We start from the raw sequence: 27656 nt of genomic DNA, 5'->3' as shown, positions 1-27656 counted from the left end.
TGGGTTTTTTTTTAATTTTATTTATTTAAACAGTTCAACACTCTCTCTTGGAATTGTTAGCGTAAGAAAAAAAAAAAAACAATCCGTGTTCCCTGCTACCTGAGGATCCAATTGCTACATGGCCCCCTCAACTTAGCACGGGAAAACTCACAATCACACACAGGCAATGCAACATTATTACTTAACTACCCCGTTTACGTCCACCCGAAAAGACAAATTTTGGCCAACCCAGCTTGGAAATTCAACCCCGCAGCCGCCCCCCTCCCCTCTTTTGTGCAGAAACGACTCAGGAAAGAACCTCACCTTCCCAGCCATCAGAACCCAGATTTCAGGGGCTCTGCCAGCGGTTTCGACCGCTGCAGGTGAGGAGAAGCAAAGACCGGAGCCTGGGGGGAAGCTTGTGGCAGCTTGGCACCTTTTATTTTATTTTTTTTTGTTTTTAAATTATTTAAAAAGCGTTAATTAGAAAGTTCCCATATACAGAAATCATCTAAGCAAACCAGTTAAGACATTTCACTGCTCGACATTAGCACTGCTAAGGTGCAGCCCCTTTCCCTTCCCTCCCCCAACCCTGTGCACTAGCCCCATCCATCACTTTGTCCCTTTCGCTCACAACTGTTGTCTGGAGGTTAAGTTGCAGCCCCCCTGACTGGACAGGCCCGGCGGAGAGGCAGCCTTGGGAAGCATCCCACTCTTCCCAGGGAGAACGTGGGTTCCAGGCTTACCAAATAGCCCTCCGCACCCCTCGCCTGTCCACTAGACAAAATGCCCACCGGTGAGAATTCCCCCGTTGCTTCTAGCCGCACCTACTCCACGGCTAGGTCCTGCTCTCGTTCATCTTGACGGGCTCTCCTCGTTTCTTCTGAATCATGAATTGCTCAGGGCCTGAAGCGTCCGGGACAAGGTTGGAAGTATCTCACGAGAAATGCAGAGAGGTCAGCGGTGAAAAACAGCGTGCCGAAATGGAGGACGCCCTTCTGCTAGCTCGCCACTGCTTTGAGTGGGATGGCGGTAGCTGCTTCCTCTCCTAAAAAGCAGCGACGATAAACAGGGGGATTCTGCTGAGTCCTTCCAGCAAGATTTGAAGTCCAAAGTTCGACACTGGTGGCCATCTTTTAACATGACCACGGTCACCATCAGATGCCAGACAATGCAGGGTGGGACGTCACGGTGATTTGAGGATGGTGTGGCTTTTTGCCCCCTTGGTATGTTCTGGGAGGAGGGGGCAAATCAACGCTGAGAAGCTGGTGATTATATGCTGGCTGAAGCTCATGTTACCTTGTTTTAACCTAATTAGAAGAACCATTCGCTCTTCAGCAGCTAGAATCGGAATCGAGAGGCAGATTTTGTTCTGATGGAGAACAAACAAAAACCATCCAGCCATCCCTTCCCAAATTCTCCAGCTTTTGAAAGAAAAGGAAAAAAAATTAAGGGGAGAGGGAAAAGAAGAGGAGAACCACGAAGAATTGATCCCATCAGAAGCACATTTCTGCATTTACACTTCATACCTGGTACAGAATGACACACACTTATTAAAAAAAAAAAAGAGAGAGAGAGAGAGAGAGAGAGAGAGAGAGAGAGAAAGAGATGATTTTCATTCTGAAGTTTTACAAGGACGGGGATACTACCTGGAGGCCAATACAAGTTTTAATCCTAATTTTTCTCTGCCGCGGTGGTTTGAATGTCTTTGAGTTATAAAAGTAGGATCTTTCCTTCTCTTGAAGGAGGGGGCTGAAGGACAGAGAACAAAACAACTCTGGGAACATCAGTTATTCCAGAGTTTGGGAAAAAAAGGATTTCAAAACATTCTCCAGATGATCACCAAGGATCCACTTCTGCTTAAAGGCTAATGAAGGCTGAAGAAGAATGGCCGCCAATGAGGGCCGCCTGTTTTAAGGTCATTGGATTGTGTTTCTGGAGAGGGGGAAAAAAAAAGAGCAAGTAAACAAACGAATTAAAAAAAAAAGAGAGTTCTGAACAATTCATGATTGGTGGAGTCAGAGAAGGCAGAAGCCCGAAGCGACACAAGGAGATGCAGCTGGTTAAAGCCAATATACATTATGTACAAATGGTCAAGTCCCCTTGGTAGGCAAAGTCAGGGCTGTCTACCAGATGCTCTTCAAGAGGAGCGGGAACAAAAATAAACCTTAGGATGGAAAGAGTCGGGCGGAACCAGCTCCGTCCCATCCTGTTCTTGGCACGGACACGGTAAGGTGCCTCCTGATCGAGAAGATGGAGGGAACTCCTTTAAATAACGGCACGCAGGGAGGGGGGAAGAGTCCTGGGGCATCGCCTGCGCCAGGCTGCGAGGGCAGGGCTGCCCGAGCGCCCAGTCTCTGCCGCCCCCGGAGGTGGTGGAGGAGGAAGGCCATTAGCAGCACCGCTTCTTCCGTTTACTGTTCTTTGTGAGTTTCACCACGTCGTTCTGTTGCTGCTGCTGCTGTTTTGCAAGGTTGTCCTTCTTAGCCCGAAGAACCAACTCCGTGATGCAGTTGAACATCTGATAGACAGACAGATAGAATTCTTTTATTGGCCAAGTGTGATTGGATACATATACACATACACACACACACACAAAAGGAATTTGTCTCCGGTGCATAAGCTCTCAGTATACATACAAACCACAAAAGAGATAGGTCATAGGTCGTAAATCATCCTATACAGTCGTTAATCCTAAAATACAAACAAGTAGTCAATCCCAAAATACCAAGAGGAGAAGATAATAGGGAAGATGAGAAGATGAGGGGGAAAAAATGAGAAATGAGAAGATGAGGAGGAAAAAGAAGAAAAAGGGAGGGAGGCAGTTAGGAAAGGGGCTCTGGAGGCCTTGATTCCAGTCATGGCCCTCTCTATCCAAAATATGGACTTTGCTGTCTTCAAAAGAGCAACCCTTATCTTTCAAATGAAGATGGACTGCTGAATCTTGTCCTGATGGCTTAGATCTCCTATGTTATTCCATGCACTTGTGGAGCAATGATGGTTACATCAACAACCACTGTTTACAACAACTATTTTTCGTACGTAGCCTGTGGCGCTGGGCTCTTGAAGAGTTACTGACACCCCTATCGTCTTTCCCAATTACCTCTTCCACATTAATGTTCTCCTTGGCACTGGTCTCAAATAGCTGGATGCCCATCTGCCCAGCAAATTTATAGGCGTCTTCTGTCTCCACCACTTTCCGTTCTGGATCATCGTTCTTATTGCCAACTAGGAGAGCAAAGGGAAACCAAAAGTCACGGCTGCAGACTGGTGAAAGTGGATCCGGAGCCATCGACGGCTCAAGGCAAGTATAAAATCTGGGTTAGCAGTGATGGCCGGGCCTTGCTATATCAAAACCTTCCCCAAACCCAGAGAGTTTTACCTAATATCCGGCACACATCGTCGCAGTTCTGGTTTATTTCATGCAACCACCGCTTGACATTCACGAAAGACTCCGCGCTCGTGACATCGTAAACCACAATGACCCCGTGGGTGCCTCGGTAGTACCTGAGGGCAGAGAAATAACCATTATCAAGGTATGATCCTCAAATTCATCCCAGTTTACCTTAAATGCCTTTCCAGCTCTACCTGCTGGCTTCTTCTTCGTCTTCTAGTGCACTTTAGATAGGCTCTAATTTCAGGCAATCCTAAAAGCTGAAGTCCAACACACGTCGACCATCAAACTGAGGAAGGCGTTCTCAGTGGACAGTCTACATTTCCACTATTATAAATCATTTCACTTTAGAACCCCAACGTGAATGGAAGGATATCAACCGTTTTAACATCCAAAACGTATTGAACACTGCAAATGAAGGTAAAAAGACGGGCCCCAGGATAATTTTGCAAGATCCAATTTGAGTTGGTCACCGGGACCAGAGGTTTTAGCCTTCCGAGCTTTGGGCCTTGGGCTGGGATTGTCAACGCTCTCTCTAGAATGTGTGCACTGAATGGGCTGTTCTATGTGTCATATTTATGTGGTTATATGGCTCATTATATGGCACAAGGAAACAACAATGAACGACTTAATAGCCAGCCATCAACACCCTGATAAAATTAGAATAGAATTCTTTATTGGCCAAGTGTGAGTGGACACACAAAGGACTTAATTAATTTAATTAATAATTAACAACTAAAAGCTGCACACAAGCAGGAACCAGATGAATACAATGCGCAGAACAGCCTAGGTGCGCATATTCTGGGGAGAGAGAGAAGTTCCCTGGTGATGGGCCCTAGCACAAGGCCAAATGTTTGGAAGAAAAAAACCTTTGGTCCCAGTGACCAACTCAGATTGGATCCTGATTTTAACACACACAAGGATGTGTTAAAAGAACTCCAGTAGCACAAGAGTTCACAAAAATGCTTCTCTGATTTTAAAGAGTTCTTCTCCTGCTTCCTTACTGTAAGAAAACAAAAATACGGATGTGTTTTGGGGAAGCAATGGCTGTGGAGAGCTCTCTAAATTCTCAGATTAATGGAATAAACTGGAATCCAGAGCTTGGATGGTGGTGGAAAAGGGGGAAAAAAAAAAAAGAGAGAGAGAGAGAGAGAGAGAGAGAGAGAGAGAGAGAGAGAGAGAGAGAGAGAGAGAGAAAGAGATCAGCCAGGTTGCTGGCTCTTCTTTCAGCACGTTAATGCCGTGGGGGAAGCGCATGATGTGTCTCTGTGGGAAGCAGAATTGGCAGATTTGAAATATCAGATTGCTATGGAGAGGACTTTGTGAGCTGGGGACAACTGCTGTCCCCAGGAGCCTCCCTCGAGCAGATGAGAAATTCAGGAGAGAAGAAACAGCCGGGGAAGAATAGTATACAGAATACCAGAATTGGGAGGGATCTTGGAGGTCATCTAGTCCAACCCCCTGCTCAAGTAGGAAACCCTATATATTTCTGATGTATAGTGGCTGTCCAGTCTCTTCTTGAAAGCCTCCAGTGATGGAGCACCCACAACTTCTGGAGGCAAGTCGTTCCACTGGTTGATTGTCCTCACTGTCAGGAAATCTCTCCTTACTTCTAGGTTGTTTCTCTCCTTGATTGGTTTCCATCCATTGCTTCTTGTCCTGCCTTTGGGTGCTTTGGAGAATAGCTTGGCTCCCTCTTCTTTGGGGCAATCCCTGAGAAACTGGAAGACTGCTATCATGTCCCCCCTGGTCCTTCTCCTCATTAAACTAGATATACCCAATTCCAGCAACCGTTCTTCCTATGTTTTAGCCTCCAGTCCCCTAATCATTTTGTTGCTCTTCTCTGCACTGTTTCCTAAAGTCTCAAGATTGCGAGAAACGTTGGAAGGCAGCTGGAGATACTGAAAGATGACCTTCCCCTGCAACGTGCCTTAGGAATCCTACCATTGAGAGATATGGAGAAAGGCTGAAGGACAAACGTTAACCTCCATTTTTGTTATATCATCATTCGGGACTCTAGCACTGAAAAAGAAAGGTCACTCCTCCAGTCATAACATCAAACTTATCAAGGCCAGGGAGATTGGTGCTCCATTGTTGGAGAAGAAGAGATTGGACAGCCATTTGTCCGGAATGGTCTAGGGTCTCCTGCTTGAGCGGGGGTGGTGGTGGTGTTGGACTAGAAGACCTCCAAGGTCCCTTCCAACTCTGATGATTCTGAAAAACCCACGTGGATCCTGAGGACAGCAGATGGACCAAAATCAACCACAGAGACTCCTCCAGAGGCTTTAATGCAGGGGTCTTCAAACTTGGCCCTTTGATGACTTGGGGACTTCAACTCCCAGAATTCCTCAGCCAGGCACGCGTGCCTGGCTGAGGAATTCTGGGAGTTGAAGTCCCCAAGTCATCAAAGGGCCAGGTTTGAAGACCTCCTGCTTTAATGCATGTGTCAAATTCTCCCCAGTGGACCTATGACTTCTCTCTTTGTTTTTACATTACAGGCAGTCCTTGACTTGCAACAGTTTGTGTAGTGACCGCCCGAAGTTACGACGGTGCTGAAAAAAGGAACTTATGACCATTTTTCACACTTACGACCGTCGCAGCCTCCCCCGTGGTCACATGATCAAAATTCATTCAGCCTGGCAACTGGCTCACGTCAACTGCAGGGATTCACTTAAGAGTCGTGGCAAGGTTGTAAAAGCTCACTGAACAACTGCCTCCCTTAGCCACGGAAATTTTGGGCTCAAACTGTGGCCGTTAAGCCGAGGACTGCCTATATATTACTGTTTGGTCCCCATAAAGCCCTCGGCTGTTGGGAAAGAAATAGACATATATGGAGACACAAACACCCACGAGTCGTGAAGGAAGAAGCTGAGAAGAGATGATAACAAAAGAAGAAACAGACCAAGTGTTTGGCTGAGACCAAAGGAAAGAGAGCTGGCTGAGTCTGTGGTCGATCCAAAGCAGAAGAAACTTGTCCAGGTAATTCTTGACTCATGAGGGCTACGTGCAATGAAATTCCATTTTAATGTGTGCCGATTACTGTACATTCCAAGTGACAATAAAGTCATTACTGTTAATAGTGGGACTGGCCAACTGCAGACAGGATAGTGAAGTTCAGCATCACCAGGGCAGGAAGTCTGATGTTGAAACTGCTCTGCCTCGTGGGATTGCTTAAGCAATCTTCCTACCAGTAGAAGTCAGGAAAAATTTAAAAAAACTAACTCTCTCTTTCACTCTTCTGAAAAACCGAGATCCTCAGCCAAACTCCACACCCCACGTGGTTACACGTTTGGGGAACTTCAGGACACGCTTCGCCCGAGGCGTCGCCCTGCACGGAGAGCTGGATCAGGGGCATATATTTTTCTGTTCTCATTTAGAAATCTCCTTTTGGGGTTTTCCCTGTAGGAGCCGGCATTAGACATCAACTAAGCCACAATTGTTGGTTGTATACGCACATCACTCGGAAGAAAAGATCTGCTGACACTGTCAATGAGACGCTGACACACGCCTCTCTCTGTCGGCAAGTGCCTCTTTTACACTCCTTCACCATTTCCTGCCACAGGCTGGCTCACAAAACACAAACCACAAAGGATACGCTTTTGGGTCAGTGAAGAAGTCGGGGTTGGCTCTGCCCTGTGCACTCAACACGGTCTTAAGAAGGGCACAAAGAGTCCTTGAGGTACATTTATGCAATCATTCCAGTTTTTTGCCTTTTGTTCTTTTTTTTTTTTTAAAAGAAATTTGGGGGTTTGGCAGAATCTTCCTCCCCTAACTGCAAAATGTGATGTCTTGTCAGACGTATTCTAGTCCAATCCACAAAGACTTATCAATAGAACATGGAATCATAGGGCTGGAAGGGACCTTGGAGATCTTCTAGTCCACCACCCTGCCCGTGGCAGGAGACCCTAAACCTTTTCAGCCAAATGGCTGCCCAGTCTCTTCTTGAAAATCTCCAATGATGGGAGCACCCACAACCTCTGATTAATTGTTCTCATTGTCAGGAAATTTCTCCTTAATTCTAGCTTGGATCTTTATCTATCTATCCATCCATCCATCCATGATCTATATCTCTCTCTATTATTATCTAGTTCTATCATCTATGATCTAGTCTGTCTGTCTGTCTGTCCGTCCGTCCGTCCGTCCGTCCGTCCGTCCGTCCGTCCGTCCATCCATCCATCCATCCATCCATCCATCCATCCATCCATCTATCTATCTATCTATCTATCTATCTATCTATCTATCTATCTATCTATCTATCTATCTATCTATGTGGGATCCATTCTATGACCTCCTTGGTCCACCTGCCCTCAGTTCTTCTGGCTATGTGACCCATTTCCATTTCCATTCTTTGACTCTCTTGATATCGTATCCCTTTGTTTGTTCTCCAATCCATGTGCGGGTCTTTCTATTTTGTGGGGCCGTGCGTATCTCTTTCCATGGCTCTTTGTGCCACTTGTGGCTTTTGTATCAATGGTGAGGTTAGTGGCCATGTTTCACCGGCATATGTTAGATACCTGAGACTAACATCAATCACATCTGCCAATCTGCACTGGACTAGTGTGGCAGATTACAGCCTTATTCCTTCAACATGTCAATACAAATTCAATCTAATCTAAGCATTGATTTCTTCTTGCCGTCCTGCGAAAAGCAGCACCCATCAGATTGATCGATCAATGACCAATTGGAATGTGGTTCTTTTGCTTAGCTTTCCCTCTTCTCCCTACCTCCATGAGGCTGGTGCAAAGCTGAGACAATGAACCCAACATTTTAAATATCATCTGCTCTAAATCAAGCCCTGCCCTTTACATAGAAGGCCTGTGGTGAAGGCGTATGTATAGAGCAAAGGTATTTTAGGCCACTCAAGAATTCTTCCAAAGCAACCTTACAAAGCTATTTTAGGTAATGGAAATTCACCGCTGGAAATACCTTGACTTCCTCACAATTCTCAGGCTTCTTTGGAAAAAAAACAGACCAGTAAGCCAGTGAAAATATTATACTGTAAATTTCTTATTCTTATCCTCCCTAGCAAACAACCCGCTTGAATGAAAAGGGCGCAAATGAAATGGCTAAAACCGGACAGATAAATCATCCCTGCTAGGATAAAAAAGATTTAAGTGTCAAAGCATTCAAATTACTTCGGTGGGGTTTTTCCCCTTTTCAAGTGTGCAATGATTCAGAGCTAGCCTCTCATTTCTTCCCCTGAACTTGCTTTGCCAGGATTCTATGACAACCTTCTCTATAGAAAACAAAACCTCAGCGCTATTCATATGTCCGTTTGTGTGAAAGGGAGCTGGCAGCAAAGAGAGAAAAGGCTCGTATCAAGCTCAAGCTCCCACTCTGGGTTGTAACACCGTCTCATGCAGAACTGAGGACCTACTCAGACCAAGCCAGTAATTTTAGCCACCCTTCTTTGCTAATTCAGGAGCAAATTAAACTACAGTTTTGGTGGGACTTTGAGTAGGGCTTTCTGAAATCCAATTCTCACAGTCCTTGAGAGGACGTTGGGAGTTGTATTCCAATCATATCTAGAAGGCTAAAATTCCTAAAGAGCCCCACTGGCTCAGAACCTTGATTACCTTGGTACTCAACTGCTTGGAAACTTATCAAAATTGATACTCAATGCATTTTGACATGAAAATGTTGTCCCAGCACTCATCGTTTGTTTGGTCCTCAAGGCACAAGCTAAACCTTGTCGGTGTTGGCTGCCTTGTGACTCACTACATCATTCCTTACGGGGGGAGGGGGGGAAATGGTTTGATACTCATCGTATCTCACGGAAAATATTAACCAGGAATACTGAGGTACCACTGTATTATATGAAGACAAAAACCCACAAACGCTTCCAGGTCTTTTCCACATTTTGTACCTTTCACAGATTACAATCTGACTCATGAGGCAAACTGGAGGAGAGGGAAATAAACAATAGCCAGGGAGAAGAAATCGGGGTCTTACATCTTATCAGAACAAAGCTATGACTTAAATCCAGTTATCTGATCGTGTTTTTAAACAGACTCACGTTGAGGTGATCGTCCGGAAGCGCTCCTGTCCCGCAGTGTCCCAGATCTGTAACTTGACTTTTTCCCCATTGATTTCAACGGTCCGAATTTTGAAGTCGACACCAATTGTGGTAATGTAACTGCCTGTGGGGGAAACAGCACAGAAATTGTGGGGGTTTCTGAGGGTATTACCGGCAATGAGCCAATTACGGACAGTTGGCTGCTTCCTAATGATGCAAAATTGGCTAGGAATCCTTTTTCGGAGGTTGACAAATTATCTAAGGGACAATATTCCTGGCCTCGCACCGTTTCCATTCAACTATTTTTTTTTAAAAAAAACAACCAAATTCTCATTATTCATGGAAGAAAAGGCTCTTCTAGACCCCGCCAGCCCAAATCCCTTGGCTGATGGACTCTTCGTAGGGATGCATGCCTGGCTGAGGAATTCTGGGAGTTGAAGTCCACAAGTCATAAAAGGGCCAAGTTTGAAGACCCCTGGAGTAGGACGAGCCGATTCTAATGGGGCAAGGCAGTTCTTCAGATATGCTGGACCCAAACTCATGCATATTCTTCAATTTTCACCCACCCACACACCCCCAGGGAGCCTTGGCTGAAGGCTCCACTGGCAGTGCCAATGTGCCCATCTTACCTGAGAAAGTGTTGTCTGCAAAACGGAGCAGCAAACTGCTCTTGCCGACACCTGCATGAGAAAAGGAAAAAAAAAATAAGCTAAGTCTGCAAGTCATTGCTGGAGCAACAGAAAGCAGCATTTTATTTCAATGCTGTTGACTGTGGGATTCCTGTTTGAATATTGATAGGGCACGGGCTTGGATACTGCCAGAAGTAGGCAGGTGTTTGCACATCTGCTCTGCAGAAAGGAGGACTTTGTAGAACCACAGGGCTGAAAGGGACCTTGGAGATCTTCTAGTCCAACCCTCTGCTCAAGCAGGAGGCCCTATGCCATTCCAAAGGAAACGACTGTCCAATCTCTTCTTGAAAAGCTCCAGGGATGGAGCGTCCACAACCTCTGGAGGGCAAGTGGTTCCACGGTCACAAGGACCCAAAATGTTGGGTAATTTCTGAAGCGTTTCACGTGTGATGGAGGAACCCCACCAAGAGGAGAGTGTCAAGGTCAGGAAGGATGTTTTCCTTGGTGTCTAAGAGACAAAGACTTATACAGAACAGGATGTAGCCACCACTTCCTCTTCCTCCTCCAATTTGCCCGTCCCTGCCCAAACACAACCTGCCTTCCATCTCTTCAGCATGGCGATAAAAGCCCTCAAAGATACAAGAACGTTTGTGGGTGTGATAGAAGACAAGTGCAAGTGACAGGGATGAAATGCAACTGCATTCAGCATAGCTGCCTGACTCACCACATTAAGCAATAGTGGCTTACAGACCACAGACTCTGGCTTGACAGAGCACGCGACACAAAAACAAACAGTAGGGCTTAGAGCAGTGCTTCTTGACATCAGCAAGTTTAAGATGTGTGGACCTGAACTCCCAGAATTCCCCTGCCAGCATGGAGAATTCTGGGAGCTGAAGTCCACACACCTTAAACTTGCTGAAATAGAGAAAAACTGTCTTAGAAGAATATGTGCAATGGGCTAATATGTCCCTATTAGACACCATGCCACACTTGCCTGAACTTTTTAGGTGGCAGAAGACTTAACTTCCAACTGTCTCCTGATGATTGGCCCAGTCACCCAGCCAGCTTTCATGGCTAAGGCGGAATTAGAACTCACGATCTCCCAGTTCCTAATCTGGTGCCTTAGAAGGTCGTACAATGGGGCAAAATTCACATATTAAATGTCTCACATAGCAACAGAAATTTGGGATTCAGCCCAGTTTATATTTCAATGGCCTTATAATAAGGCCATATTAAGGGAAAAAACCAGTAATGAGGAAATGATAATATTCCTTACATAATTAAACAAAACTCCAGGCAAGGTGAGAACTGAAGCTTGAATTTCTAGCTCACACCTCTGTAAACACAAAACCCTTGTTTGCTTTCTAGAAACTTTTTATGAGTTGTACACAATAAAGAAAGAAAGAAAAGAAAAAAGGTTGAGCTTTTGGGTCTGTAAGTTAAGGCTAAATACAAAAGGGAAGAGGAGAGGGAATTATTCTTCACAACAGTCAGAACTGGGAATGGAGAAGCGCTTGTAATTAACATGAAATGCTCTAAGCTCTTGTAGCATGGCCTATAACTCTAAACACCTAGCTTTCAAGGTTTGTCTCATATCCCTACAAGGGTCCTTCACATCAAAAGTGCTCCCTATTTAGCCATTCAAGCTGTCCGTCAAGTACGGAAATTAAAAAGTGCCCTGAAACCTGTTACAGACTGCATTGTATTTATAAATCTCCCTTTCGCCAAATCTCTAGGGGGCTCATATGATCCAAAGGCTGTGTTAAGTCCTGACTGCTCCTTAGATGAACTGTGATTAGGTTGCCTGGTTGGGAAATCGAAACTCAATCCCCCATTCGGTTTTCCGTTTCCGCTAGGATGCTACTGCTATTCAGAGGGACCGGGAATAAAGGTAGACATTATTTCACATTAGCCCCAATTATAAGTATGTAAGTAATTAAGTGAGTATGTATTTCATTGCTGTTGCCTCTCCTTTATTCCCTTAAACAAAATTAAATTACAAGCTATCTGTGGCTGAGGCCAGCCTTTTTATTATGTACTCTCTAAAGTGCTGTAGGTATAATGATGTATACTTTAAAAATCTAACCTCTGGATAGGTGTATGGTGGCTGAAAAGAAATGTATTTCTTAAGTGTCTTTTTATCTTTCTCTTTTATCTAGGCTCTAAGAATGATCTCTGAAGTTCTTTACAACAGTCTTCCATCAACCCCACTGCAACTTATTATACAATACACATCCGAATCTTTCCTTTGGAGACTTTTAAGGCAATGTGGACCTCACTCTCTCTCCGTTGCATTCTCACCACAATCCAAACCTTGTGTCGATACATGGAGGCTGGATTTCCACACACCTCGGGAGCGACAGGCCTGAATCACACCAGGGAATGAAGGTCTTGTGCAACTACAGGTAGTCCTCCTTTAGTGACCTTTTGAAGTTATAAAGTCACTGAAGAAAATCTTATGGCCGTTTTTCCAATGACCATCTTGGGCGACCTTCTGACAATAGTCAATTGCGAAGCCAGAAGCACTTGGCAAGCGGGTTACTAGAGGGGGGATTCACTTCACAACTGTGGCAAGGAAGGTTGTAAAATGGGGCAAAACTCATTTAACAAATATCTTGTTTAGCAAGAGAAATGTTGGGGCTCAATTGTGGTCAGATGTCGAGGACTGCCTATATTCCTGTTTACCAACTGTCCCGCATTTACGACGGTTGCAGGCTCCCGTCAAGTGACCTTCCCGGCTGGCTCCGAACAAGCAAAAGTCAACAGGAAAGCCAGCAGGGAAGGGTTGCAAGTTGTTATCGCTGTCTCACTTAATGACCACAGTGATTCGCTTAACGACTGTGGCAAAAAAGGATTGTAAAATCAGGTGGGATCACATATCTCACTTAACGACTGCGCCACTTAATAACAATTTTTTCTGGCCCTTGTGGACTTCCTGTACGTGTCAGAGTGCTTAGATTACGTAAAACCATAAAGATCATAGTTCAGATCATCCTCCCTGCTATAGATCTCATTGGATTATCTATTAACTTATTAATAGATTGTATAAATCTAATCTGCCTCTGAAGGAAGTTGCAAGGATTTTACACACATGGCCACAAGATGTCCATGAAAACCACTGCTCTCTGTGGAGAAAGCCTGGGACAAATTCAATAAATAAATATATACCCTACTAAATAAAGTGTTTCGGTGATCAGAAGTGCTATATAAAAGTCACCAAGATTATCGGGTGACTGTGGATAAGTCACACACATGCCTGATATGGGGAAAAGCCTCTAGAGAAAATAGCCAGCCACTTTAGGGAAGTATCAAGTCAAACTACCAACTTTCTAGAATTGCTGTTCTCACCCTGGCTGCATTCACATGACTGACTGAACCACAACTAGCAAGCCAGTTTATCTTAAACTGTTGGGTGAGTCCAGGCCACGGGGCCAATTGATGGTTCAGCACGTCACACGCATGAAGTCAGACATGACACTGAGCAAAATCACAGTTAAACAGAATGTATTGTGCAAAGTCAACACCAGTGGCTCTCCAGGCTTCCAAACAAGAGGCATTTCATCCCTGCTTAAAGATGCAACAATCTGAATTCTTCTTGACCGCTTTGCCCCCCCCCCCAAAAAAAAGTTACTTAATGCCAATTGCATAAACGTATAATGTCAACCTCGCTTATTATTGATACACGCATCACTACACAAACAGATTCTTTATCAAGGCAGCTGGACTTTCTTGGGTTTTGGCTTGAAGGCGATTTGCTTCTCTCTACCCGAGAAACTTCCGCAGGTCTCCTTTCGCAGGTCGGCTTCTGAAGAAGCTTCTTGGACGAGAAGCGAAACGTCTTCCAGGAAAAAAACCAAAGTCCAGCTGCCTTTGGGAACTGAAGAACCTTCCTGGATGAAAAGCGAAACCTCTTCAAGGAAGAACAAAGAAAGTCCAGCCGCCTTTTGAAAACATCCTTGGGTTCTGAGAATCTCCATAGACATTTCTCAAGGAAAGGAAAGCAACGGCTCTGGTCCTGCATTCCCCCCCCATCCTCCCCCACCAAGAAGACATCATCACATATAGCAAGTAAATTCAGAAGCAGAAAACACACTGAAGGGGAAAACCGCCAATCAGCTTCTGCCCCAGAGCTGAGAAGCGCCAGCTTGGATCCCCCTCCCCAAATCCTCTGGGCCTCCTTCCCACCCAGCCCTTATCCTTCTGGGATCCCTGTCCCTTTTGGGTCCTTCAAATATTGAGGGGGGCTCTGCCCCCCTCCTCTCCCCAACCCTCCTTCGGGCCCTGCTCGCCCCTTATCAGGACCCCCCAAGACAATCCTCCTGCTCCCCCTCCTCCTATTGGGGACCCTCTCTTACCTTCTGGGGGGTCTCCCCCTACTTCCCTCCCCCTCCTTCCTTTGGGGGCTTGCTCCTCCCTTATCAGGAACCCCCCCCCCAATCCTCCTGGCTGTCCCTCCTCCTCTTGAGGCCCCTCCCTTACCTTCTTCTAGGGGTCTCCCTTTCTCCCCTCCCCCCTCCTTGGGGCCCTGCTCCCCCCTTATCAGGACCCCCCCCAAGACAATCCTCCTGCTCCCCCTCCTCCTATTGGGGACCCTCTCCTACCTTAAGTCCTTCTGGAGGGGTCTCTCCCTGCTCCCCTCTCCCTTCCTCGGGGTCTCGCCCCCCAAAACCTCTCAGCCCCCCCGCCCATGCCGCCCCTCCCTCAGGGTCCTCACTCATTCCCTCCCTCCCCCTCCCTCCGCCCATCCGCCTTCCCGGCGCTCAGAAAGAGCAGGCTTTCTCCCCGGCCGGAGAGGCCGAGCCGGCGGCCCGCCGCCCTCACCGCTGTCGCCGATGATGAGCAGCTTGAAGAGGTGGTCGTAGTCCCGGGCCATGGCCTCTGGTGGGCGGGAGGGGGGGCCCCGGGGGAGCGGCCGCTCCCGTCGCGGCGAGAAGGTCGCGTCTCCTCAGGCGGCGCCGAGGCCGGATCGGCTCCTCGACCTGCAGCCGGAACTGACAGCGGCGGCAGCGGCGGCGGCGACGGCGACAGCCCCCGCCCCGCCGCTCGTCGCTTCCCCTCCCAGGCGCATGCGCACTCCTCCGCCCGGGCGGCTGGAAAAAACCGCCAGGGGCTCGAGGCAGCCCCTCCGCGCACGCGCGGCGCCGCCCTTGCGCGTCGCTTCCTCTCCTTCGCCCCCCGCTCGCCCTGGCTCAACATGGCGCTCGGGGGGCTTCCGCCAGTGCTGGGATTCTTCTCTTCCGTTACCCCAGCCGGGCAGCCAAGCTGCAAAGGTTGGGGACCGCTGCCCTAGAGAGGCAAGAATGCCTCTGAGAGAATGCAGAGTGCATCTAGTTTATTACATCCCTGAGTTAACCCCTCTGTCTTCATGGAGGACTGAATCAATGAACCCTGCACGCCTGGCTGAGGAATTCTGGGAGTTGAAGTCCACAAGTCTTAAAAGGGCCAAGTTTGAAGACTCTGTTTTGTATGATTTTTTACCTGCTGGAGGGCTGCATCTTGCTTTGTTAGAATTCACACTGCATTTTTCTATCCTTAGCTTGCAGATTTTCAAGCCAAAGGTCCTCAGTTTGATGCACTATTTATTTGGATAATTCAGGATTAGATTGATTAAATTTTAGACCTAACATTATAAACAAGTTCTTGCTGCAGAAGGAGAAATGAACCAGGAAGCCTTATGTCCCAGAGAAAGTAACTGCAAAATTTTCCCCGAATACCTGAACTGTCAGTATGTGACTTGTAAGGTTTAAAGTTTGCTTCTTTCTTTTTCCCCACCCTTATTTTTCTCTCTTGACAACACTAAGTTCACTAAGTTCAGTGGAATTTGCTTCCTTAGAAATCGGGATAAGATTAATTATCCTGTCGGACAAGTTTTGTGTAGCACCCGGAACATTTTCAGAAATGCTACCGCTGTATGAATATAACTTAAAAGCAATAATAACACATTGACTTGGGGGAGAAATCAGATCTTCATTTTGGTTCATTACAAAGCCAGCCAGTTCTTTAGACTGGATTTGGTCCACCTATTTGTCCACTATCAAGTCCTTCCCAAGGACCTGGGATACGCAGATGGGGATGTTTGATGGTATTAATGGTATCATCGCAGGATATCAGCTGCTCAGAGTAAAGCTGCCTTTTGCAATTGACTGATGGAGAATTTGTTAATGCCGATGGTGTTTAAGTGATGCTCCAATTGTTTTGCTGGCTGAGGAATTCTGGGAGTTGAAGTCCACAAGTCATAAAAGGGTCTATGTCCTAGGGACGTCAAACCACCTAGCACTGTTCATAGGGCTGTATACTATTATCCTTCTCATCTTTTCATCTGTCCTATTACTTATTTCCTTAGCTTCTTATGACTATCACTTTGTTGTTTGTATCTCATGATTTATGTTGATTGCCTTTATTCCTTATCCTATTACGATTTATGTTGTTTACTTATTTAGTATCCTATGACTATCACTGTTGTATCTTATGATTTATGATGATCATGATTTATCAAGCGTGCGTACACCGTATGAGCTTTTGCATGGGAAACACATTCCTTGTGTTGTCCAATCACCCTTAGGCAATTCTGCTCTATTCTATTCCTCTATAGCAGCGGTTCTCAACCTATGGGTCGCAACCCCATTTGGGGTCGATCGACCATTTTTCGGGGGTCGCCAAAGAAGGCGATCCGCCATTTTCCCCCCTCAGGGGGCGGGGCCGTGCATGCGCGCCGTGCATGGTGGGCGGTGCCGCACATGCGTGCCGTACATGGGGGGGGGCGCTGCGCATGGGGTGCCGCCGCGCATGCGTGCCGCGCATGAGCAGAACGTTTATGTGACGGGGGTCGCCGTCACACAAACGTTGAGAACCACTGCTCTATAGGTTTTTCTGAAGTTGCTTTGTTGTTGTTAATTGCGAAGTCATGTCCGACCCATCGCGACCCCATGGACAACGTTCCTCCATCTTCTGGAGTCCATTGAAGCTCACGCCTCCTGTTTCAGTGACTCCATCCAGCCATCTCATTCTCTGTCGTCCCCTTCTTCTCTTGCCCTCAATCTTTCCCTGCATTAGGCTCTTCTCCAGTGAATCCTTCCTTCTCATTAGGTGGCCAAAGTACTATATATCTTGCTTGGGTTGCTATATATCCCCTTCTAGGCAGCTCTTTGCTCCACAGGTAAAGCCCGCCCCCTCTCGCCCCCCTTCCTACCCAGCTCCTACTTCCGAGTGTGACGTTTGCACTAATTAACATAAGATCCCAGAAGCCTTTGCAGCATGGGAGCCGCTTGGGAGTGGGAAATAGTGGCCTTTTTCCTTCCACCGTGCAAAAATAAGAGTGCACAATACATTGGTGTGTAGGACATAGAGCGGGAAATCACTCTTATAATACTAGGTTGAGGGCTCACCGTGGTGTGATTCGTGGTTGCATGGTTGGGCACGAAAAAAATGGATACCATACAACCAGCTTTGCGCAGTGGCAGTATCGTAGCCAATGAGGTTTATCCGAGGCGCGATTATTGCTAATTGAAAACTTTTCCCAATACCCCGCCGTGACGACTTGAAATATAGTCGGCATTGGCAATTTTTGACAGTCTCTACGGAGACTGATATCTGTGGTTTAAAAATAGAGGAAAAATGAGGACTAGCTACTTGGAAGTGCTTTAGAAGCATTTGCTTGAAGAGTTAAATCACGTGTTTTGATCTTAGCAACTTGTAAGATGGATGGGCGTTCAAGTCTGTGCATCTTCAAAGTTGCCAATGGAATGGCAACAAATCGTCCCGGTAGGGGATAGCATGTAATTTCCAGAGCCAGTACCCCAAAAATGAATCCATTGGATGGGGCACCAACAGGTAATCCCAGGGCATGGGCTGGAGAAAGAAAACGGGAAGTACAGGTCTGTGAAAAGGGCCACGTCAGATGCGGTTAAGCACGTGCAAACGTGAAGCCGTGTTTGTCCACCTGGGCAACTTTAAGATGGTGGGACTTCATCTCCCAGAAGTCCCCAGCCAGCATGGCTGGCTGAGGGATTCTGGGAGTTGAAGTCCACAAGTCACAAAGAGGACAAGGTTGGGGACCCTTGCTCTAGAGAGCAACGAACCCAAGCAAGATCCTACGGAAGTTCGCGCACTCCCCAGTGGGGGGGGCAGACTTCGCCTCCCCTTGCGCTTCCCATGCAAGGCCGCTAGGGGACGCCAGCGCCGTAGAGACGCCGCGAGGCCTCCTTTCCCCCCTCCCCTCCGCGACCCAGCTCGGGCAGCTGGCGCCCGCGCGGCGGGGGCGGGCCTCGGTGGGCTCGCGGGCACGCGCGCGCGGGCTCCCGGAGCGGCAGCGGCTCCAGTCGGGGCGGCGGCAGCAGCAGCAGCAGCAGCAACATGGACGATCTGGGTGAGCCACGCGCTAACGGGGCTACCCCCTCCCCTTACTTTCTTTTTTGGGGGGTGGGTGGGAGGGGGCTTTTGCTTCTGTTGCTGCTTTCTTGGCCATCTCTCCTCCCCCCCCTCCCTCGCCTTTCTTTGGAACCTCTTTACTTTGTTCTCTTTGGGGGGAGGGTCCTCCTCTCCTCTTCCTTTGCTGCCTTTAATTGGGGAGGGGGATCCCTCTTTGGGTCGGTTCTAGGGTCCCGGAGGGTTAGGGTTCTGCCCTCCCTAGTTTCTCCCTTTGTGGGGCGCTTCCTGCACTTTTTCAAGTGGGTTTCCTTTCCGCGGGGGGGGGGGGTCGGATTGGTTAGTCTTCTATCCCTCCCCCGATCCCTTTCGCGGGGAGGCGTCCGCCTCGCTAAAGAAAGAAAAGAAAAAAAAAAGAACCCTACTTTAAGGTGTTGGGAGAAACCTCACTTCCGTTCCGTTTTGGGACGCTCGCTCTGCCATAAATTCCTAAATGGACTTCTTTTAAACGGGGTCCTGTGTCTTGCGTCTCCTGCTTTGCTTTGGGGGGGGCGTCCATGTAGGTCCCTAATCTTTTCCTCTCCCCCCCCCTTCTTCTCTTTGGAGTTCAGTTTAAAGGATCAAACGGGGTTTCCGCCCCCTCCTCTCCATCTGCCATGCGGACCCCCCCCCTCCATGAAGCCTCTTTTTGCCTCCACCCCCCCACCTTGGCTTCAAGTTCACATATTTTGCCCTCCCCCCTGGGATTGCTCTCCCTCTTTCAGCTCCTTCCCCCCGTTTCTTTTTGCTTCAGGCTGACACAACGGGGCTGAACTCCAGACCTGGGCTAGGCGTTCAGACACTCCTATATCATGAGTGTACCCTCAAATCAGGAAATAATATTACACGAGTTTTGAGGGCCAGCTTCCCCCTCCCACCCTCATTCTATCAGCAGCTGGCAGTTTCCAAACTCTCTGTAAAAGTCTCTAAATCCAGTTTCGGCTTATAGAATCATAGGGCTGGAAGAGACCCACAGAGGTCATCTAGTCCAACCCCCTGCTTGAGCGGAAGAATATATCATTCCGGACAAAAGGCTTTCCAACCTCTTCTTGAAAACCTCCAGCAATGGGGCACCCACAACTTCTGAAGGCAAGCCCTCCCACCCATTAATTGTTCTCACTGGCAGAGGGTGTTGTGTAAACCCCACCAAGGCTTAGTACTTTTTTTTAACCTGTTGTTCCTCCAGGCCCCCCTCCTCTAACTGATGCCTTTGATCACAACATCCATCGTCCTCCACCCAGCAAACTCCCTCCCAGGCTGATGATGCCTTCTGCCACAAACTCTTTAAAAAGTATCTCTTTCACAGTCATAATATTTAGGCATCTTAAGATTGCTTTTATATACACTGAATTCCTTTTTTCCCCCTTTTCCTAGTGTTTATGTATCCCCAAGGAATAGGAAGCTATTAGCAAGGAAGCTACATTAAAAGGAATCAAAAGCACAAGTTTTTGCTAGAATACAAAGTTGCCAACAAAAGGTTGGTGTGTTCCCAGGTTGGTTTTATAACATCCAGCTTACAAAAGAACATTTTTTAAAAAAGAGTGGAAATTTGGCTTGTTGCTTTGAGCAACGCTCCGTAGTTCTTTTTCTTTTTAAGGACAGGAAATTTTCCTTAAAATGAAGTGCCTCTTTCGGCGTGAAACTTGTGACTTGTAGCAATCTCCTATAGCCGGGGTCCCCAACCCTGGCCACTTTAGGACTTGTGGACTTCAACTCCCAGAATTCCTCAGCCAAAAGCTGCAATGCTATCCAGTATGGTCCATTGGCTTATTGTTTACGGCATTTTAGATAGGCACAATTTTTAAAAACATTCCTTCTCTCTGTCTACAGTTGTACTATTTTTCCTGCCATTATTTTTTTTAAAGCAACATCTGCTTTATCTCTGGGATCTCCCCCGACCCTTTATTCTTTCTCAGACTTTAAAAGCGATGGGCTGAATTGCAGACTTCTAGCCAACTTCTTGATAGGCTTGTGTAACAATCTGCGGAGGTTTTTTTTTTGTGTGTGTGTGTTTCCAGGAAACTTGAGTCAAATAAATCATTATTGAACCTCGGTTAAAGTGGTGGCATGCAGACGTAGCCCTGCCCTTTTTAACTGTTTATTTATTAGATACATATGTTTTATTGTAATTAAAGCCTACGGTTTGGGAGAACCTATTGGGACAAAATAATTAGGCTGCAATGCAGTAGAGAATCAAAACACCCGTTAATATAAGAAAGGGGGAAAAAAAAGATAATGTAACTGGGAAAAAAATGTAGGTTATAGATTTTGGGGTAGGTAAATTTTAGCTGCATCCAGTTGCAAATAGTTCTACTGCGCAATATTCTCCAGGAGAGTTTCAATTTTATTCCTAGACCTTGAGTATTAAGTTGCAGTGCTAATTTAAAATCGGCTGTGACACCTTCAGAAAAGGGGAATCTAAAACAAGTCAGAGATAAATCCATCTAAGGCTGAGTCTATCATACAGTTGGCATCTGGCATTCAGTTCTGCCACTTCCATTTGTAGGGGAGGATTAAAAATGTCCGTGCTCATGATGTTGTAAAGGACTGTGAGTTAAGAAGATATCTTTCAAAGTGAGGAGAGCCAGTGTGGTCTAGTGGTTAAGACACCTAGGCTAAAAACTGGGAGAGTGGCATAAAAGCGGTGACTTTGAGCCAATCAACAGGAAACACTTAGTTCTATCCCGCCTTAAGAATGAAAGCCGGTGGGATGACTTTGGGCCAATCACCTGGAGACACTGAGTTCTAGTCCTGCCTTAGGCATGACAGCTAGCTGGGTGACTTTGGGCCAATCACCAGGAGATGGTGAGTTCTAGTCCTTCCTTAGGCATGAAAGCCGGCTGGGTGACTTTATACCAGTCCCTTTTTCTCAGCCTAGTCCACCTCATAGGCTTGTTGTGGGGGCAGTGATGTTGGATACGTTTGCCCCTTGACTTATTTGTAAACAGAATCGAGGTGGGAAACAAGTACGTGAATAAATGTCTGCATTCCCTCCAATCTCTCTGCCTTGCATCCTAATAGCAGTCATGAAAAAAAATGAGATATTTCAAAATACCTGCTCCGTGCTGCTGCTTGGTGCTCGGATTTCGAACCTCCCGTAGCTTGGTCTCCTCTTTCCCCAAACGGTTTCCCAGTAGCTGTGTGAACGTTACATAGGTTAAGGGCAAACACTTTGATAAAAGTTGTGACCCCACCAGAGAGACATTCCCTCCTGCTCCAGACCCCGGCTATTCAAACACACAAGCTACAGCTGTTGCATTCCACAAATTCATAAATTGTATATATTTGCAACTCCGTCCACCAGCCGCTTAATCATCAAATAGAGCTTTCAGGAGTGACTCTTTCCCTCCCTTAAAGAGGTGTTTAATTTGAACAGATTCTGTGATATATATATATTTTTATGCCGGTTCCTTTTTGCTCAGCACTATTTGGGAAAAGTTAAAAAGTTGTTTTTTCCCCCTGGATCGTATTAAAAATCTTGGCTATTGTATTTGCTCCTATTTGTCACATACAAGTCGTCCTCGAATTACAACAGTTGGCTTAATGACCGTTCAAAGTTACAACGGCATTGAAAAAAAGGGACTTGGAAACATGTTTCACTCTTACGACTGTTGCAGCCTCCCCCACGGTCACGTGATCAAAATTCAGACGCTTGGCAACTGACTCGTACTTATGATAGTTGCAGCGTCCCCCGGGGTCATGTGATCCCCTTTCGTGACCTTCTGGCATTCCTGAGCCAACATGAGGGAAACTTTGGCCCCTTCATGACTTGTGGACTTCAACTCCCAGAATTCCTGAGCCAGCATGAGGGAACTCATGCTGGAATTCTGGGAGTTGAAGTCCACAAGTCATGAAGGGGCCAAGGTTGCCTATCCCTGGTCTAGAACTGCCTCAGGCGATCCTCAACTTACAAGCACTCGTTTAATGACCGTAGTTACAAAGGCACTAAAAAAATGTGACTTATGGACCAATCCTTGCATCCCCACAATCACGTGATCAAAATTTGGGCGTTTAGCATCCAGCCTGTATTTACAATGATTTCACCATCCCAGCTTGTGATGGCTTAACGACTGTTTGATTTATTTAACAATTGCGGTGATTCACTTAACAACCAGGGCGCAAAGGGTTGACTCAACCCCCTGTTTTGCTTAACAGCAGAAATTCTGGATCCAATTGTGGTTGTAAAGCTAAAACAACTTGTAATTGGTATTTATAAAACATGTTGCTCTCCATTGATGGCCCCACGTGTTAATTTGAGAAACCATCATTACCATTTTTTTTTTAAAAAAATATGTCCCTAGAATCAGTCTTGCTTATAGTATATCTGAGACACAGAGACAGACAGACAGACAGGAAGGAAGGAAGGAAGGGACTTAGTATCTTTCCAAACCATTCTCTTCGCTTAAAAAAAGAAAAAGAAAATCTTATTTATTCCACACAAACTGAGATGTATGTAGATGGAATGAATGCTGTATATGGATTCTCATGTGGTAATTCCCCACAGTTTATTTTTGGATGCTTTCATGAAGTTGTATATTTTATTATTCATGTCTCTTGACACATCTTTCATTGATTAGATGGTTTTATTGATTGCATCAACTCTCTAATTTTGGCGTGGCCCAACAATGCCTCTTAAACCGTCTGCGAAATTGATCCCAGATTTGAATAAATTGAATTCAGCTTGCTATTCTTCTCCACCCCCAGATTTCAGGTACACTGCTATAGGCCAGTTTTTCTCAACCTTGGCAAGTTTAAGGCTGTGGATCAGCGCAGTTGTTAAGATAGCAACACGGTTGATAAGTGAACCAGGCTTCCCCCGTTGACTTCGCTTGTCGGAAGATCGCCAAAGGGGATCAAATGACACTGCAACTGTCCTAAGTACATGCCAGTTGCCAAGCATTCTGAATTTTGATCACGTGACCACGGGGAGGCTGCAACGGTGGTCCGTGTGAAAAAATAACCACCAGTCACTTTTCCAAATGGTCACTAAGTGAATGGTTGCAAATTGAATAGTATTCTGTACAGGTAATTCTTGACGTTACAACCAGCTGCTTAGTGACGGTCTGAAATAACAACAGAACATCTCAATTAACATCCCCAGATTCAAAGTTACAACCGCCTCCCCTCCCAGTCACATGATCACACTGGCTTGCCTGCATTGAAGGCCATATGCAGCATCCCAGGGTCACGTGACCCCAATTGATGACGTCAAACTGGCATTTGCTTTCTGTTTCCAGTTTTTTTAAAAAAAAACCTTAATATCTCATTTAGCAACATAAATTTCAAATTGGGATCAATTCAATAAGCCGTGGACTAACTGCATACAGATGTCGATACACAAAGCTTACAAGAAAATAAAGTCAAAGCTGCAGCTAAGGTCCCGAAAGATTTCTTCCCAAGTTTAAATCCGAGCAGAGCAAAAGTTTGCAAGTTGGTTGCTGGCCAGAAGGCCAGCTCAATCGCTCAAAGTCCGGGCCCTGGTCGTCCTCGGCCATTAATCGTTTGACCCAGATCTCACGGTGAAGATGGTCAGTGGGACTTAAGAACCTTACCATCTCAAGGAGGGATTTTTCTCTGCTCTGAAATGATTCGGTTCCCGGGTAAAAAAAAAAAACAGAGGCGGTTTTTGTCTTGTGGGACTTGGACAGAAGCCTGGATGCTGGAGCAGCCCAACGATGCAAAGGGCAATTTTTGGCACTTCCTCAGATAGTTTCGCTTTTGCAAAGATAGATTTAACTCCTTTGAGTCTGGTGAGAAAGCTCAGGATATCGCCGTGTCCCCATCGCTGGTCCACTACAGCTTTCTGTACAAGCCATCCCCATCAGACAACTATTTATTTAGAGTCCCAAAGGTGCTTTTTCAGGAGGCAACTGGATTTCCTTGTTTGTTTCGCTTTTCGCTTCCCATCCGAGAAGCTTCTTCGGCTCTGACTGGGTGGTGGGGAAGGGAAGGATTTATGCTCCTTGCAGACTGCTGGTCATTTGCCTTCTTTCAGAGAGTCGTTGAGGCCACTTGGAGGCTTCTCTGTGTCCTGCAGGAAAGCATCCTGCAGCCAAGAAGCTCCAGACACATTTGCACCACTCAGCTACCTTCAGAAATTGTGGGTGCTCCATCACTGGAGGTTTTCAAGAAGAGACTGGACAACCATTTGTCTGAAATGGTCTAGGGTCTCCTGCTTGAGTGTGTGGGGGGGGGTTGGACTAGAAGACCTCCAAGGTCCCTTCCAGCTCTATTCTATTCAACCTGGAGGGCCAGCCTGAAGACAAACCCTCCATTTGATTCAGAAATCCGCTTTCCAGGGTCATCTCCACATTCCAGGGGGGAGTGGCCTGCCCTGGTGCACATTGCATTGGACAAGCTGCATGAAATATGTGGGTGGAGGTGAAGGAAAGGAGCCGGGGTGGTGCAGAGAGGAAGTTTGATGTAATTCTTGGCTGTTTTCTGGTAATTGTTTTAATCAACTGGAATGCAGGCCCGGCCAAGGCTCTCCTTGGCAGAAACAGCCATGTTTTCCCCTACTCAGAATGCTGGGGCTGGAGGAAATATCTCGCTCGCTTTCCAAACGGTGAAATTTGGACGTGGCTCTCTGGAGAAGGGGGTCTAAACATTGCAGAAGACAAAGTCATTTGGTCAGTTTTAAGACTGCAGGTAGCTCAACAGTTCATTTAGTGACTGTTCAAAGTTACAACGGCACTGAAAAAAGGGACTTAGGACTGTTTTTTCCCACTTAACGACGTTGCAGCCTCCCCGTGGTCACGTGATCAAAATTCAGACACTTGGCAGCTGATTCATATTTATGACCGTTGCTCACCTGATTTCCCCTTTTGCGACCTTCTGACAAGCAAAACCAATAGAGGAAGCTAGATTCGCTTAACGACCGGGTTCCTGCAGTGATTCGCTTAACAGCTCTGGCGAGAAAGGTCGTAAAACGGGGCAAAACCCAGTTAACAAATGATCCTCGCTTAGCAGGATAAATTTCAGGGCTCCGTCGTGGTCGTCAGCCGAGGACTACCTGTCATAACCCTTCTTCCAGCTCACACATTTAACGCCTTTTCCTACTGTTCTAAGATATTTTTTTAATAACAGCGAGGAATTTAATAGCACCCTTTCCGAGAAGTGTATTTCTTTTAATAACATTTCCACGTTTTTATAATAAGGGTCGGGAGGAGTCTCCAATCGCACCTTTTCCAACAAGGCCATTTGGTTTCGTCCTGAAATTGTAATATTTGTATGATGAAAATCAGAAGGCATTTAGCAACAGCTTTTCCAACTGATACTAAACGTCAAAAAGCTCCTCGTAGCCCTAAAAGATGCTACTGGACGCTTTTTGGTTTTTTAAAAACCGAGTACAGCTCCTTTGTGTTCACCACCTTAAGAAACTGTGTGGTTAAAGCTTTGTTTCTTTTCTTAACAAATGAGGAACTGCTGCTTATTTCCAGAATGCTTCATTGTTATTTAGCTGCCCTGTGTGTGTTTTTTTTTTCTCCTGCATCTCCTCTCCAGCCTTTATATTTGCTTTAACTATTTCTGTCCAAGTTCTCTTTCCTCTAATTTAAATACCAGTATGCAGCCCTGTTCCTGAATTAATTCATTTCCTATGTTTACGCAATATGCTCGGTCAGCTTCTGATTGAGCAGGCTTGTTAAGATGTCAAACAATTAAAAAAAAAACAACTTTAATCGGTGCTGTAAGTAATTAAATGTTTTAGCAAATCTGGGTGTGTAAGTTGCGGTTATCCACTCTGACCTTGCTTAATGCAGCTGGTCCTCGACTCACAACAGTTTATTTAGTGGCCCTCCGAAGTTACAATTTGAATTTTGATCATATGGGGATGCTGCAACGGTCGTAAGTGGTGCTTCCAGAACTTCTAAAGACGTTTTGTGGAAATCTCTATATCTCTTTGGGGCTCTTTTGCTTGAACTGAAGACAACAGGAATGTGGGGGGGGGGAAATGGAGGGGAAGGGGCTGTGCTTGGTTTTTAATCCTGGGAAGATGGAGAAAGGATAAAGTTACCAGCTGGAACATCTGGACAAGCAGGGAAAAGGATTTTGAATCAGAACCAATCAGAAGACGCAGGGAGAAGATAACCTTCCTCAGACTAGCTTGTTGATCCTTGTTTAAAGAATGCATTTTGGAGAAAACCCGTGCCAGAATTGAGCTTGTTTGGGTCCAAATTGAAGGCCTTCACCGTTCTCTTGAGGTATCTAACTGGCCTGCCTCTTGGTTTTTGCTGTCAACTGGAAAGAAACATTCTGGATCCATCTGGTTCTTGAACACAGGCAAGCAAGAAAGCCGTTCTTTTTCTGAGGCTGCCTACTAAGAAATATCTCTTGTTGGCTGTAGAGTTTGGCACGGATGGAGGAGACCTTGTTATGGCCTTGATTCACTATCCTGAAGCCAGTTTCTCGAGTAGAAGCCTAGAGTAGAAGGACGAGGCATTGCTTCTTTCCATGCTCTGCTGTCCCCTGGAGGAATTACTCTCAAATTTCTCCCCCCCTTTTTTTTTAAGAAAAGGGGCAGAGAAGGGATTGTATCTGGGTCTGGTTGCTTTTACCCCAATTTTGAAGTTGGTTCTTCAGCTTCAGCTTTAGGTCACGTGAAGGATTAGTACTGCTTAATAATGCTTTGGTAAAACCACACTTGGAATATTGCCTCAAGTTTTGGTTGTCATGCTATAAAATAGATGTTGAGACTCTGGAAAGAGGGCAGAGAAGGGCAACAAAGGTGATCAGGGCTGGAGGCTAAAACATATGAAGAACATTGCTGAAACTGGGTATGTCTAAAATAGAGTAGAAGTAGAAGTAGAATAGAATAGAATAGAATTAGGAGTGGAGTAGAGTAGAGTAGAGTAGAGTAGAGTAGAGTAGAGTAGTGTAGAGTAGGAAGGGAGCTGGGAGGTGTTCTAGTCCAGCCCCCTGCTGGACTAGAAGGACTAAGGGTGATATAATAGCAGTCTTACACTAATTGAAGAGCTTTTACAGAGAAGAGGGGGGGGGTCAACCTATTCTCCAAAAGCCCTTAAGGGTGGGACAAGAAGTAATGGATGGAAGTTTATCAAAGAGAGAAGCAGCCTAGAATGAAGGACAACAATTAATCAATAGAACAACTTGCCTCCAGAAATTGTGGGTGCTCCAACACTGGAAGTTTTAAAAAAGATTTTGGACAACCATTTGTCTGGAATGGTACAGGATTTCCTGCCTGAGCAGGGGGTTGGACTAGATGACCTCCAAAGTC

The 27656-nt window shown here is 46.1% G+C and overlaps 2 protein-coding genes and 1 non-coding gene across 4 annotated transcripts in view; 2 read left to right on the top strand and 1 right to left on the bottom strand.

The window, feature by feature from the left end:
* On the bottom strand, positions 1-15082 carry RAB35 (RAB35, member RAS oncogene family). Its single transcript, XM_039332642.1, has 6 exons — positions 14840-15082; positions 10019-10069; positions 9390-9513; positions 3362-3486; positions 3083-3207; positions 1-2500 (listed from the first exon to the last, which is right to left on the bottom strand). The coding sequence occupies exons 1-6, from the start codon at positions 14889-14891 to the stop codon at positions 2372-2374; spliced, it is 606 nt and encodes a 201-aa protein (XP_039188576.1). The 5' UTR covers positions 14892-15082; the 3' UTR covers positions 1-2371.
* Positions 15083-17460: 2378 nt separating this feature from the next.
* Positions 17461-17601, top strand: LOC120303303. Its single transcript, XR_005555401.1, has one exon. It is a non-coding gene; the product is annotated as a U4 spliceosomal RNA (small nuclear RNA).
* A 654-nt stretch (positions 17602-18255) lies between these two features.
* The window catches only part of PXN (paxillin), a 34549-nt gene continuing 25148 nt past the window's right edge, over positions 18256-27656 (top strand). Inside the window, exon 1 of one of the 2 annotated variants that reach the window (XM_039332496.1) lies at positions 18256-18383. In XM_039332496.1, the coding sequence (XP_039188430.1) occupies positions 18371-18383 (13 nt within the window). In that variant the 5' untranslated portion in view covers positions 18256-18370. The remainder of the gene's footprint in view (positions 18384-27656) is intronic. The other variant, XM_039332497.1, reaches the window with a different exon arrangement.

Source organism: Crotalus tigris, unplaced genomic scaffold (genome assembly GCF_016545835.1).
Source record: "Crotalus tigris isolate CLP2741 ecotype Arizona unplaced genomic scaffold, ASM1654583v1 scf7180000024461.5605484, whole genome shotgun sequence".
Lineage (NCBI taxonomy): Eukaryota > Metazoa > Chordata > Lepidosauria > Squamata > Viperidae > Crotalus > Crotalus tigris.
This window is presented reverse-complemented; position numbering and strand designations above follow the sequence as displayed.

Bases quoted from the DNA above. Each gene is read 5' to 3' on its own strand.
- RAB35 (XM_039332642.1), bottom strand. From the start codon at position 14,891: ATGGCCCGGGACTACGACCACCTCTTCAAGCTGCTCATCATCGGCGAC. The intron at 10,070-14,839 runs GTGAGGGCGGCG...TTTCTCATGCAG, and splicing joins GCTCATCATCGGCGACAGCG to GTGTCGGCAAGAGCAGTTTG. The intron at 2,501-3,082 runs GTAATTGGGAAA...TCTGTCTATCAG, and splicing joins AGAACATTAATGTGGAAGAG to ATGTTCAACTGCATCACGGA.